General features: G+C 44.2%; 2 protein-coding genes across 4 annotated transcripts in view; one reads left to right on the top strand and one right to left on the bottom strand.

Moving 5' to 3' along the window:
* The window catches only part of WRNIP1 (WRN helicase interacting protein 1), a 32,997-nt gene extending 25,287 nt beyond the window's left edge, over positions 1-7,710 (bottom strand). Inside the window, exons 1-2 of one of the 2 annotated variants that reach the window (XM_074199539.1) lie at positions 6,699-7,710; positions 864-1,055 (exon numbers count right to left, since the gene is read on the bottom strand). In XM_074199539.1, coding sequence (XP_074055640.1) covers positions 864-1,055; positions 6,699-7,511 — 1,005 coding nt within the window. In that variant the 5' untranslated portion in view covers positions 7,512-7,710. The remainder of the gene's footprint in view (positions 1-863; positions 1,056-6,698) is intronic. The other variant, XM_074199540.1, reaches the window with a different exon arrangement.
* MYLK4 (myosin light chain kinase family member 4) overlaps positions 1-13,589 on the top strand; it is a 144,349-nt gene that overhangs the window by 1,038 nt on the left and 129,722 nt on the right. Inside the window, exon 1 of one of the 2 annotated variants that reach the window (XM_074199543.1) lies at positions 8,096-8,293. The exons of the other annotated variant lie outside the window; for it this stretch is intronic. The gene's annotated coding sequence lies outside the window, so the exon portion shown is untranslated. Of the gene's footprint in view, positions 1-8,095; positions 8,294-13,589 lie in introns of those variants that run through there. 2 annotated transcript variants of the gene reach the window in all.

Genomic DNA, 13,589 nt, shown 5'->3' with positions numbered 1-13,589 from the left:
GTCAATCAGTAAACCCAATCCCAAGATTGTTTTTGTTTCAAAAGTCCACTTGGCTTTTAGTTTCAATTTAAAATTTCTACAGATGGCTAAAATATAAAATAAATAATATTCAAGTAAACAAATCCTCAACCACAAAAACTTTTATTCAGTTTTAATTGGAGATGACTCCAAAATTCACCACTGCATTTAATGCATAATTGATACCTTACTTAATTTTTATTTCAGAAAATTAGACAAGTTAATAATAAAACCCTAAATATCTGACCTCAAAGATGCTATCTTTATAAGAAAGGGTGGGATCAGAGGGAAGAAAATGCAAATCCTTCAGAGACAAAAATACAAGTTTTATTTTTATATAAGGAAAAAATGTTAATACTTTTGAAAATAAACTATTAAAAAAAAGATGAATCAAAGTATAAAGTAGAAATCCTACAGAAGTCTGATCTGACCTAGTCTTCTTTACTTGTTAGGTGTTTCAATTCCCAGGCAAAGAAATCATTCCCAAGTCAGTAAAACATTCTGAAGGGGTGAAAAAAAAAAATTGAAACCTTTAAGTGTTTGGATAGACTATTTCTTCTCTGAATAAAACAACAGGTTTAGAGCTGGAATGTACAAGAAAAGGTCATCTACTCTAACCCCTTATTTTATAGATGAGGTGCCAGGACCCAGAGAGCTCAAGGTTACATAAGTGAAAAATGGCAGAGCTGGGATTTAAATTTAGTACCATACCATTCTCTGTTGTGTGTATCACCTTGAATTTGTGTAGCACAATCTATATGTTCCTTCTAAGGTGTTAGCACATCTAAGTCATTTCATGTGAATTCCCAGGGTCACCCTGAAACAGAGGGAAAAACATTAAGTACCTGCTGAGATTTATTGAAACGATGAATCTCATCAATAAAGAGGATAGTTTTCCTTTTGAAAAAATTTTTTTCATTTTGGGCTTGTTTTATGACATCTCGAACATCACTTGTCTTGGCGCTCGTTGCAGACAGAGTCACAAACCTCATGCTATTTTTCTTGCTGTTGTTGGCTATGATATATGCCAAGGTGGTCTGAAAAAAATGACAAGCACAGGAAACCTTAAGACATTGGCTCAACCCTGCGCACTTTCTTCATTAGCCAGCCCAGAAAGGCAGGCTGGAACAATTTAGTTGACCCTATACTTTAAAAGGAATTTGGCAGTATGATAACAATCTCAATTGCCCAAATAGCCTTCTCACTCCTCCCTCCCCCTAAAAAAAATCTGGTGAAATGAAACAGGAAAGCAACTAAATCTCTTCCTGACTTTGAATCCTCTTCTTCCTATCTCCCCTTTTTTGATCCCTCTTTCTAGGCCTGTAGAATCTTTGGTATCTCTGTAAAAAGAGCCAGTGTCCTGATTTAGCATTGGGCGACAGCTGTACCATCTCACTAAAGAAAAAAAAAAAGAAAATCCTCCCACCCCCCATCCTATTTCTCTTTATGGCAAAAATAAGGAAGGAAATAAAGATCACTGTATCATAGAATTGGATGTGACTAGGTTTCAACCTCTATTGCATCCCTATCTCCAATTTAACAGAAGGGGAAACTAGTGCTATAAGGTTAAGATGACATCTGTAAACTTGCTATAGCTAGCCCATACCATTTAAGCTACTTAAGTGGTTTGTATTTCAACTCTAAATGTCCACAACGCCTTTCTTTTTTAAAATAAATTTTTATTAATATCATATTACCTAAATTTTCTCGTGTCCCTCTCTTGGAACCCTCATAAAGAATTTTTTTCAATACCCTCGTTTCAAAACAAAAAAGTAATACCAGTTAAATTTGCCATTATTAAAAGCTGTGGGCAGAAAGGCGATAGGTAGGGTGGGGTGGGGGTGGGGGATTTCAAGAAGGCAAAATCCATTCCTTGATGTTAACAACCTAGACCTTAAAGGATTGTTCTAAGAGTTTGAAAGTTTAAAGACTTCAAACAGAGCCTTCATTGCTCTTCGACCACATCCCCTGACCTTGGGAACCCAGCTTACCAAAACACATGTGCCATGACTAATGGTTGTCATTAGCCATCCCATTGAGCAGTTATTTGCCTGGCATGTTCCCATGAGCTCACTTCTTCCTTAGTTGCATCTCACAGGGAATTGTTCCTAACAGGAGCCAATACAACACCAAAGGTCTTTTCTTTACTACGTGAGGGCACCAATGCCAGACCATCCATTTCAGTTGTAATCCATGAGAGGCTTAAGGACAAGCCTTCTGGAAAGCATCACTTCATAACCCCCCCCCCCAAACCCTAAGTCCCCAACAGAAAGGAATTAAGCCAGGGAGGGGTAACAGTGGAAAAGACATTCAGAACTACAGTAAAATTTTAAAAAAGTTATTTGTAGGTTTGAATTGATTTATATACATAGTAATAACTGTTAATTAAGGATTTAAAATGTCAGGTGAAGAAGTGTGAAATTAAAGACAGTAAAATTTCAAAAAAAAAAATAGATGTAGTTCTGAGGATAGACCTCAAGTCAGGAAGACTTGAATCAAATCCCTTCTCTGATACATACTATAGGGAAATCATTTAATTTCTCAGTTGCCTCCCCTACGCAACTCTCAAAGACTAGAAGTAGGCAAGGGTACAATATACTTAGTTGTTTTCCCCACCAAAAACAAACCCCAAAACCCCAAACTTTAAAAAGTGGAAAATGTGGCAGAGCTAAGAGTAAAAAACAACAACAACAACAAAAAACACAACCCTGCTTTCTCAAACACCCTGACTGCCTTCCAAAAAAGTTCCTGGCCTCTAGTATGAGCTAGGGAGAAAGTTCCTTTTGTATACCTGTGACAGTTTCCTGACTATTGGCTTTTTCTCCTACATAAACTTGCTAAGGAAAGAGTGGCAAACATGGAGGAGGGAGGAGAGGTGCTAAGTAGCTCATACTAATATGAAACCTTATAGGTATACTCTCCCAACCTTTTCTTTTTTGCAAGGAACCAGTTGACAGGCAGTCTGTTATAGAGGTCCGAGAGAGAGCTAGTCAGGAAGACTTGAGTTCAAATCTTGCCTCTGGCACACACTAGCTATGTGACTGTGGAAGGAATATCACTAAACTTTCTGTTTCCTCAGGCAACTCTCTAAAACTACCTATGCCAATCTGTTGGTAGGGGAAATTTCAAAGAAAGTACAAGGGCACTAGAACAACAAATTAAAAGGAAACAATTTGCCTCCAAGATGTTAATTTGGGGTTCTATTTAATTAAGGTACCTTAGCATCTGAAGAGAAAAATGAATAGGTTAACGTGCATGATCCCAAAATGTCTTGAAAAAGAATTTAAATTAGACAAGTTTGGTGATTAAGATCAACTTCACAAGTAGTTTAGTAATTAGCTCATCTATCATAAAAATTCACCTCGAATACTCCTAAGATTACAGGGGCAGTACAAATAATGTTTCAATTACTCTTACTACTGTGAGCCTTAAACATGTACAATGCTATCTATATAATACAAAAATGGCACCAAATACAAAATAAAACCAGCTGGCTCCAATCTGTTCCTAAATCTGAAATAAATTTCAAACAGAACTGCCACATTAGTTATCCCTTAGCAATTGCTTGTATGCAGTGCAATCTTGAAATGATCACTAAATTCTTCCTACTTTATTTAAGCTAGAAGACTACAGCTTTAATATGTAATAGACAGAACAAAGAACAGTTGCACATCATTTCAAAACATGTTTTTACAGTTGAAAAATAATTGGCTCATGTCTGATAAAAATTTCCAGCAGTCATCTCTTTTAGAAAATAGGCTGTTTTTACCTAAGCTGAAAGAAGGATCCTCCAATTTTCTGGTAATAGTTATCAGTTTAAATTTCAATAAACATGCATTTTGATAAAACTCCTATAATCTAATCTTGACACAAGAGGGTTGGGAAGTATTGAGTTTTTCCTTCCCTTCCAAAGGGGACCAGTTGGGAGTAGTGCTTGGTGGTTTACCCAGGTACTTGAGTACTGTTGTATTTTTCCTATCTCTTCCTTTGTTTCTGCCAAATGGAAAAATAGAGTGAAGATGGGGGAATTTTCTTTTCTTTAGTGAGTACAGTTGTCACACAAAGAAGAAAGACATACTGAATGCAGTATTATTAAAGAACACTTCATATACAACTTTATAAATGCTTACTCTGGCCATGTCAATAGCCAGTTGCTCTGGGCTAATAATCAGCAAAGGACAGCTTTATAATAATATTTTAAAATGTTTATTTTATGTCCATAGGATCTAGAGTAAAACAATACTCAGGTAATTGGGAAGGTAATTCTTTCCTTGGAAAGCTGACTTTTCTTTTGGTTCACATGTTATGATTTAATCAGCAAGGGGGAACTCCCAGGATAGAAATTCCCCCCACAGTTGAAGTCTGATAACTCATCAATAATTTATACCTAGGGGAGGCTAGGTGGCACAGTGGATAGAGCACTAGCCATTGGAGTCAGGAGTACCTGGGTTCAAATTCGACCTCAGACACTTAATAATTACCCAGCTGTGTGGCCTTGGGCAAGCCACTTAACCCCATTGCCTTGCAAAAACTAAAAAACTAAAAAAATTATACCTAGAAGGTGGCCTGGAAATACTGAGACTGACTAGCCTATGGTCACTTGGCAAAAAGTAAGACTTTAACCCAGGTCTTTCAGTCCTCTCTAGCCACTCACTAACTGGGGATGTCAAATTAGCATGTGAATTTCCAAAATCAGATTATTTACTTTTCATTTTTCTGGTAATAGTGAAATTCATGTAAATTTTGTTTTTGGCCATTATTTGAATATTATTGGTGTATTCAATTCCTCAAAGAAAACCCCTCTACCAAAATAGGACTTCAACAGTTTTGCAGCCTAAAATCCTAAACAAGGTGTCAGGAGCACTGGGAAAGTAAGTGATTTGACCAACCAGAGTCCCTCCATTCACTAAGTATCAGGGGCTACACTGGGCCATGAATCCCCTTTTCCAATCAGGACCCTCTGATTCCAAGGCTAGCTTGTCTCCCTCAAGAAACCCAGGAGATGAATGTTCCATTTCATTTAACCAATGAGGTTCTAACAAATAAAGGCACATCCTGTGTCTTATGCCTGAACAACTTTAAATTAGAGTTTTCTTTCTTAATGGTTAAAGTTGAAAAAAAAAATTCAAATGTAAAGATCTGGTCATGTTCCCATGCCAATTCTTTTAAAAGAAATGGAAATGTGGGAGAGGGGAGGGGAAGATGTCGATACAGTGGTTGGCATTCATTCTGTCAGGAGGTTATCCTATAGGCCATGAGTATTTTTCCTATTTGGTATTCCACAGCATCCTATGCTATAAACCAGAGGGTCTACTCAGGTTGCAAACATAGGCTGCAAATCAGGATTTGAGAAGCTAGATCCCTGAAGACGGTGATAACATCGAGGATGTCTTATTTTATTTATGACTGCCACCCAGGAGAGCCATTAAGGACTCATGTGTACTTCTGGCCTGGTTTATATTGGTTCCATGCAGTCCCCAGCTGTCCTAATAAATTTTCTGTCTACACAACAAAGCGATGGTAATTTCAATCAGTAAAGTTTAAACCAGGTCACAGCTAACTTCAGGAAGAAGGAACTAAGTATGGGAGGTCACTTGAAGAGTTAATTAAATAGTAGATTAAAATAGATTAACATCTTAAAGAGAAGCAGTGCGGGGTGATGGGTAGTCAGTTAAGAGGCAGGCGGGGAGGAATAGAGCACCTGAATTCAAATCCAGCCTCAGACACTTCATAATGATGTAGCTGAGTGGCCTTGGGGAAGCCACTTAGCCCCACAGCCTTGCAAAAAAAAAACCAAACTTTAAAAAAGCCAGGGAAGATCCAAGTTCTAGTACTGTATTTTGAAACACGCCAGCTGCCGGACCGGGCCTTCTGTTCAACATCTCTGGCTTGTAGCTAAGTTTCAGAGAGGTAGCCACCTGCGTTCCGGGGGCAGTTTTCCTCATCTGGGAGTTCCCTAAAGAAATCCCTCTGAGAAACCCCTCATCCAGCCTTCCACTAGACGTGATCAATCTCTTCTCACTGCGTTCCACCGTGTTTATCCGGGTAACTTAGCGCCCCACATACAAGCCTGATAAGTAAGTCCCATGGTTGGACGTCTGTAGTGGTTCGATACCGGTGGTGTACAAAATAGGGGGGCTGGATTATAAATTCATTCGTTCTGTAATTCCTGGCAAATCACATCTGTTTTGATTCTATTTCATTCTCTGTCAAAATGGGCACAGTGACTTTGGGGAATTGTACGGTCTCCGGGCCTTACAAATTTGTGGGGAAGCATGTGTAAAACAGGTACGAAGTAGAATAAGTAACAGTAGTATATGTATGTAAATACAAGTCTATGAAATCTATACCTAAACATGGATCTATAGCGTGGGTTTCAAACTATCTGCCCGCTGCGCCCCACCTGCCCGCTGCGCCCCCATCGGGATGAGCCCCACCTGCCCGCTGCGCCCCACCTGCCCGCTGCGCCCCCATCGGGATGAGCCCCACCTGCCCGCTGCGCCCCCACCTGCCCCCTGGGCCCCACCTGCCCGCTGCGCCCCACCTGCCCGCTGCGCCCCACCTGCCCGCTGCCCGCTGCGCCTCCCTTGCGGGCGAGGCGAGCTCTCGGCCCTGCTCGCGGGGGCAGGGCAGGCCGGGCCGCTCCGGGCACTTGTCCTCCCGCGGGGCGCCGCGCTCACCTTGCCGCAGCCCGGGGGGCCCCAGAGGATGAGGGAGGGGATCTCGTTGGACTCCAGCAGCGAGCGCAGCAGGGTCTCCTGGCCCACCGCCTTGTTCTGGCCGATGTACTCCTGCAGCGTGGCGGGCCGCATCTTGTCGGCCAGCGGCTTGCCCACCAGCTTCTGCCAGATCTCGTCCCGGGCCGGGGCCGGGGCCCGCGGCGCCGCGCTGTCCCGGAAGGCGCCCCAGCCCCGCTCCGCCGCGTCCTCGCGCCCCGCGGCCGCGTCCTCCTCGTCCTCGGAGCGCTCGCCGTCCTTCCAGCCGCCCGGGGCCGCGGCCGAGCAGGAGGCGGCGGAGGCCGCGGCGGCCGCCGGCCTCTTGGCCGCCGCCTTCCTCCGCAGCGGCAGCGGGCTCGCGGCGGGGCCGCGGCCGAAGGCGGCCAGGCCGTGGGCGGCGGCGGCGCAGGGGCTGGGGCAGCGCTCGTAGGCGGCCCCGGCGGCCGGCGGCCCCGCGGGCTCGGGCCCGTCCGGCTCGCCGTCGCTGCTGTCGCCCGTCGGCGTGGCGGGCGGCAGGCGCAGGGAGCCCGACAGGCGCCGCCGCTTGCAGCCGGCCGGCCCCGGGGGCGGCGGCGGCGGGCTGGGCCTGCCCCCGGCCTCGGCCGGCCCGAGGCCGTCGTCGTCGTCGGGCTCCGAGAGGCCGGCCGGGTGCAGCAGCAGGCACCGGTCCAGGTGCGCGTTGATGTGGGCGGCGGGCAGGGCCTGCTGGCACACGGGGCACTGCACCTGGTGCAGCTGCGACAGGAAAGGGTCGTCTTCCGGCCCGCTCACCTCCATGGCGGCCCGGCGCCCGCCCCGGCTCCCGGGCCGGGCGAGAGGCGGAGGCGGAGGCGCCTGCGGGCGCCGCGGGGCCGAGGAGGAGCGCGGCCTGGGGGCCGGAGGAAGCGAGCGCGCCGCGGACTTCCCGTGCGGGCCGGCCCGGGCCTGCGGCGCCCCCGAGCGGCACCTCGGGAGCTGTAGTCCCGCCGGCCCGCCGCGCCCAGCCCCACTTCCTGCTCCGGCCCGCCGCGGGAGGGCGGGGGCGGGGGCGGGGAGCCCCGGGGCGGGCTTGGCGGGAAGCGCCGAGACTTTGTATCTTTTTTCCTCCGCTCCCCGGGGCGCGCGCGCGGTGGGGGAGGAGCCGGCGCCGGAGCCCGGGCCCAGGCCGGCCCCGGAGCCCGGGCCAGGCCGCCTCTCGGGCTGCTCCCAGCCCGCCCCGGCGCCCGCGCTCCCCGGAACACACGGGGGGGCCGGGGCGGCTCCGCGGCGCGGGGACGCTGCGTTCCTTTTTAAATCACCCCCGCGCACTCACGCAGATCTTATCGCCGTCCTCATCCTCGTTCTACAGAGCGCCCCGAGGTCCACCGAGGTCTCCTTAACCGCAGCCCCGGGCCCCGGGCCCCGGGCGGGGGCGACAGCGTTCACCCTTTTCCACGTGAGAAAACTGGGGGGGAAATGCCCTGCCCAGAGGCCAGGCGGTCATTCTGAACTTGCTATAAAACTGTTTACAAACCGAGACTTTTAGAAGGGGCCTCTGTGTTGTTAAAGGGCCCCCCTGAATTTGTGGAATCATCCACGAGGTAAGAACACTGCCAAAAAGAGGATGCATCCTACAGGGCGGCTAGGAGGACCTGGGTTCAAATGCAGCCTCAGACACTTAATAATGACCTAGCTGTGTGGCCTTGGGCAAGCCACTTAACCCCGCTGCCTTGCAAAAAACCTTTAAAAAAAAAGAATGCTTTGTATAACACACCTCAAAGAGATCACGTTGCCCCTCCTTCGGAGACTGCCTTATCTGTAAAATATGGGGGCTAGACGAGATGACTTGGAGACCCACTTCTCAGTTTCTATGATCCCTAGGTGCTCCATGCAACCATTCACCCCATTCAGAGAGTAGTACTGTTACCAGTTTGTTTTTTCAGATGCTGAATTCTTCATGACCCCATTTTGGATTTACTGGGCAAAGACGCCGGAATAGCTGGCCATTTCCTTCTCCACCTTATTTTACAGATGAGCTAAATGGAGTGAAATAACCTGTCCGAGGCCCCACTGCTTGGACTCAGGAAGGGGAATCTTTCTGATGCCAGACACAATACTGTATCCAGTTTGCCAGAACAAAGGGTCCTAGATTTAGACCTACAAGAGACCCTAGATTGTTTTTTAGCATAACCCCTTCATTTTACAAGGTTTCCCTGACCTAAAGTGCTGGCCCTTAGCACTGGGACCTCTGCCTTCAGGAAGCTTACCCTTGAGAAGAGAGAGATAAAAACACACATGCATATAAAATGAACACTTTTACACCATAAGTATGTTAACTAGTATTCGCAAAGCACTTTTAGGTTTGCAAAGTACCTTAGTACTGTAGAATTTAATAATTTACGATTAAAATAGAATGACAAATATAAATTAGAATTGAAGTTTATTCTTTAAGATTTACTATAAAACCTATAAGTGGAGGCCCTCTAAGGTGACTAACAAAATCTATTATTAGGTGAAGGCCATCACTTTAAGAAGACCACCAGAAACTATAGGTGGAGGCCATCTATACAAGATGACTACAGATGAGCAGAGGGAGACAGGAATAATTATAGATAAACAAAGGGAATCAATAAACTTCCTTGAAGACCTATTAGGTCGAACAATTGCTCATCAAAGAATATCATCCTTATACAATGCAGACCTAAAGGAGGATCCCTCTCTTTTCTGGATTAAAGTATAACAAGAGCAGGGCAATTTTTTTTTTATTTCCTAATCATTTTTTCTTCCTGGGTTTGTACTTAATATAGAGATATTTCTTGCAACAGAAAGAATTTTTTTTCTTTTGCCAGGAATATAGGTTTGAAATACTTATTAACTTTTTTGGTAAGTATCATCTCATTAGTTTTTCACAACAATCCTATTATCATAACTAGAATAACAGAGAAACAAAAGTCAAGCATTTAGTGAGGTTTTGAGAAAGTCTTAAATAATCAGAAGGAATCTGGTAGACTTTGCTGAGAAGGTAGTATTAGAAATGAAAAATTTGAGTGGAAGTACCTTGATGTTTGTCCTTCCTTCACAAAGAAGATCATGATATCAGGGAGATGGTACCATAACCAGCACATGAATTGGATTTGAGTAAGGGGGTGCTGTGCTGAGGTAACTAGCCTCATTCTCTTTTCCAGAACCATCTGGGTCCAGTGGCTAGAGATGGATCTGGATGAGAGGCAAGCAGGGTTAAGTGACTTGCCCAAGGCCACACAGCTAGTAATTATCAAGTGTCTAAGCCTGGGATTTGAACTCCCTGACATCAAGGCCAGTGCTATAATGGGGGAGAGGAGACCATTGCTTCCATATTCTGGAGGGTAGTACAATATATGACTGGAAAGCTAGAGGGATATCAAATTGTAGAAAACTTTGAAGTCCAAAAAGAGAGCTTAGAAGATGTTATTTGTAAATTGTAGTGGAGCCATTCAAGGTTTATAAGGAGAAGACTTAATATTAAAGAATAAGAATGGTTGTTCTGAAATGGTATGGAAAAATGTAACTGAACTGAAAGGGGCTTGGGGGGGGGCAATAATACACTGGCACAATCAGAAAACTGGGTCTCCAGTAGGTGGGATTTTCAGTACTTATCTGTCAAAGAAAAGAGCTCCCTGATATGTTTAGAGTCACATCGGTTAAGGGCAGGAGGTTGGTGATCAATAAACTCATTCAGTTCAGAAGAGGCCATTCCTTACTCTATCTTGGGGGTTTATCAGTTATGCTAAAAGACCACAAAAGCATGAAGGTAGATTTTGTCTTAATGGGATGTAGGAAGATAGGAAGGCTAGATTTTTAAAAATTCTTTAATTTTTTAATTTAAGGCAATGGAGTTAAGTGACTTGCCCAAGGTCACACAATCTGGGTAATTATTTAAGTGTCTGAGCTCAAATTTGAACTCAGGTCCTCCTGACCCCAGTGCCAATGCTCTATCCAATGTGTCACCTATAGCTGCCCCAAGGCTAGATTTCTGAAAGACTAGATTTGCCTTTACAAATGGTGTTTTTCCTTCATTCTGAAAGGGGACCTTGATATCAGGGATTAAGTGATGTCATGAGAAGCACCTTGAATTTGAGTAATGGAGTACAGTGTTAAATCACCAGCCTGACTTTTTCCCTGCCAGCCTTCTGGGTCCAGTGGCCAGATATGAATCAGAACGACTGAAGATGACTCTGAATATGAGGCAATCAATCAAGGTTAAGTGATTTGCCCAAGGTCATACAGATAGTAAAAGTTTCAGGTGTCTGAACCTGGATTTGAACTCTTGTTCTCTTGACTCCAGGGCCAGTGCTCTATCCATCCTGGGGCAAGTCACTTAGCCCTAATTGCCTCTCATCCAGGGCCATCTTCAGTCATCTTGATCCCTCTCAGGTCACTCTAACCATTTAGCTCTGAAGAAGAAAGTGGGGCTGATGACAGCACAGCACCCCACACTCAAATCCAATTCATGTACTTGTCCTGGCATCACCTCCTTGATGTCATGGTCTTTACAAATGAGAAGGCTTACCTAAAGAGGAGTTTCACCCTTTACAATTGCTAAATTGATCTGATTCTTAGGTGGCTCTCTATTTGAAAGATGGTTTCTTAAACTTTTGTTCTTAGAGGTACAGAAAAATAAGTCATATATATTTATGTATGTTTGTACATATATGATTTGTAATTTATGTATTTTCAATAGGGCAAAATTGTTCACAGTCCCTCATTGTGGTCAAAGAGACACCATAGCATCACCTGCAGACCAATAAAGAAAGGTGTAGGGAGATGAAGGACACACTGGAAGAAATGGCATACCATGATGGAAAAAAATACTACCAAACCTAGGGCTGCTTATTTCACCTATTTCAACTGAAATCAAACTATAAAGTTCTCATTTATCTTCTACTTAAAATGAAGTCAAATTTTCTCATACCCTCTCAACATGCTCAAATCATCTGAAGCTGGCACAAAGCCCCTGTAGTGACTCTTCAGGGTTAGAAGAATCTTAGAGTACATGGGCTTAAACCTTCTTTTCAGCCTTCTAAATTTTTCTCACATTTTTATTTCTCTTTTCTAATCTTTCAAATCCATTATTCAGACTCCCCTTCTTTCCTTTACATTTTACCCATTTCCCAGACTATACAATTGTTAAAGACATTTGTCTTGCTAGAAACCTGTTTTCCCAAATACAGGGAATTCTCTTCATTAATCTGCATATCACAAAATTCAGGTATTCTCTGGAGTAGATAAAAGAGCTCCAAATCTCTCATGTTCCCAAAAGGATATATAGAAACCCCAACTGTCTATTTTCAATTCGAATATAGGAAGAAGTTTGTGGGACAAAACCTTAGGGAAAAAAAGTTGATTAAAATTTTTTGGGATTATAAAAATTTTTAGGAGACATGTAGTGGCTTATGTTCCTTGTGGAAATACACCAGTGGGGTTTCTGGCTTCTTTGAAAACTTTAACAGATTATAAAATGCCTGATAGCATAATTAGGTTTCCCACCCCCCAATTAAATAATCATACTTGCTTTTCTTTCTAGTTCTTAATCTCAGTGGTATCTGGAGAATGGGGGAGGGGAAGAAGGCGGGGGAGTGGAGGCAGTTGTCAGTTCCTATTGGAGTGGGAGCAACGGAGAGAGTCTGGGGGTGGGGGTGGGCATTGCCACTGCTCATTGACCACCCTGGTTTGTATATATTTCAACAGGACTAGGTTTGGGACTCAGGTCTACAGACCATTTAGTTCAACACTAGGAAATGGGGAACAGCAAAACTCATCCTCCTCTTAAAGCCTCAGTCCTGCCAGAAACAGAGTCCTTAGACAGGCAACTAGTAAGGGAGGGGAATAGAGAGGCATTGGAGGAGAGAGAAGGGTAGGATAAAGGGAGGAAGGCACCGGAGATTTCAGTAGGCAGAGCAGAGTCTTTGCCCAGACCAGACCAGACCAGAGTCCTTAGCAAGGGGAAGGAGGAGGAGGGAGAAGGCAATGCATGAGGGGAAGGAACTGTGGTGGGAGGGCATGGCAGGTTGGGGTCATAGGAAAAGAGGGAGAGTATTCCCTCTTATCTCAGTAAGTCATCAAAGAGAACCTTCCCACTCCTTCTTAGACATCTTTTTAGTTTTTTAATTTTTTAATTTTGTTTTAAGATAATAATACAATTTAAATCTTATCAAAACAGCCCTAAGGGGGGGCAATATAACTTGGGGACATCCTTAATCAAGTGATATTTCAATTTAATAAATTAATTAATACCAGTGCTGGCCATATTTATAATCTTTAGTTTGATGTCAGTTTTGTTAGCTGAGCCCATTGCCAATAAAATAGATATCTCAGCTGAAGAAGGACTGGTCAAAAATGTGCTTCATGTTTAGTTTGAGGTTAGAGCAGGGAATGGATATAACAGTGAAACTCACCCTCTTCACAAAGCCTCAAAATTAGGTAAAAATATTATCTTCAGCTTGCCACTGTGTTGGTAAAAGGAGGACTTTTGGTCTCACAGTTCTCCCTCTTTTCAAAGTCATGTGGCACCAATTAAAAAAGTTTACCTAGAGTTTGACTTAAACAAAAGATAAACAGAGTTAGGGTAACATTCATGTGTTTATTGTTCATCTAGGCCTGTAGTCAATCATGTATCAAAGGGAGCTCAAACTGTAGAGCTAAGTAGAACTGAACTTTTCAAAAAGGCTTTTTGGGAAGAGCATATTTATATTTTGGCACAGTCAGAAGGCAGGGTCTTCAGTAGGTGGGATTTTCAGTACTTGTTCATCAAAGGAATTCCCAGATGTGTTTGTCCATCAAGATCGGAAGTATCTGTTATCAATAATTTTGTTAAGTACCACTCAAATGATCAGCATTGGTCTATATTACCAACAAAGT

The sequence above is a fragment of the Macrotis lagotis genome, chromosome X (assembly GCF_037893015.1).
Source record: "Macrotis lagotis isolate mMagLag1 chromosome X, bilby.v1.9.chrom.fasta, whole genome shotgun sequence".
NCBI lineage: Eukaryota > Metazoa > Chordata > Mammalia > Peramelemorphia > Peramelidae > Macrotis > Macrotis lagotis.
This window is presented reverse-complemented; position numbering and strand designations above follow the sequence as displayed.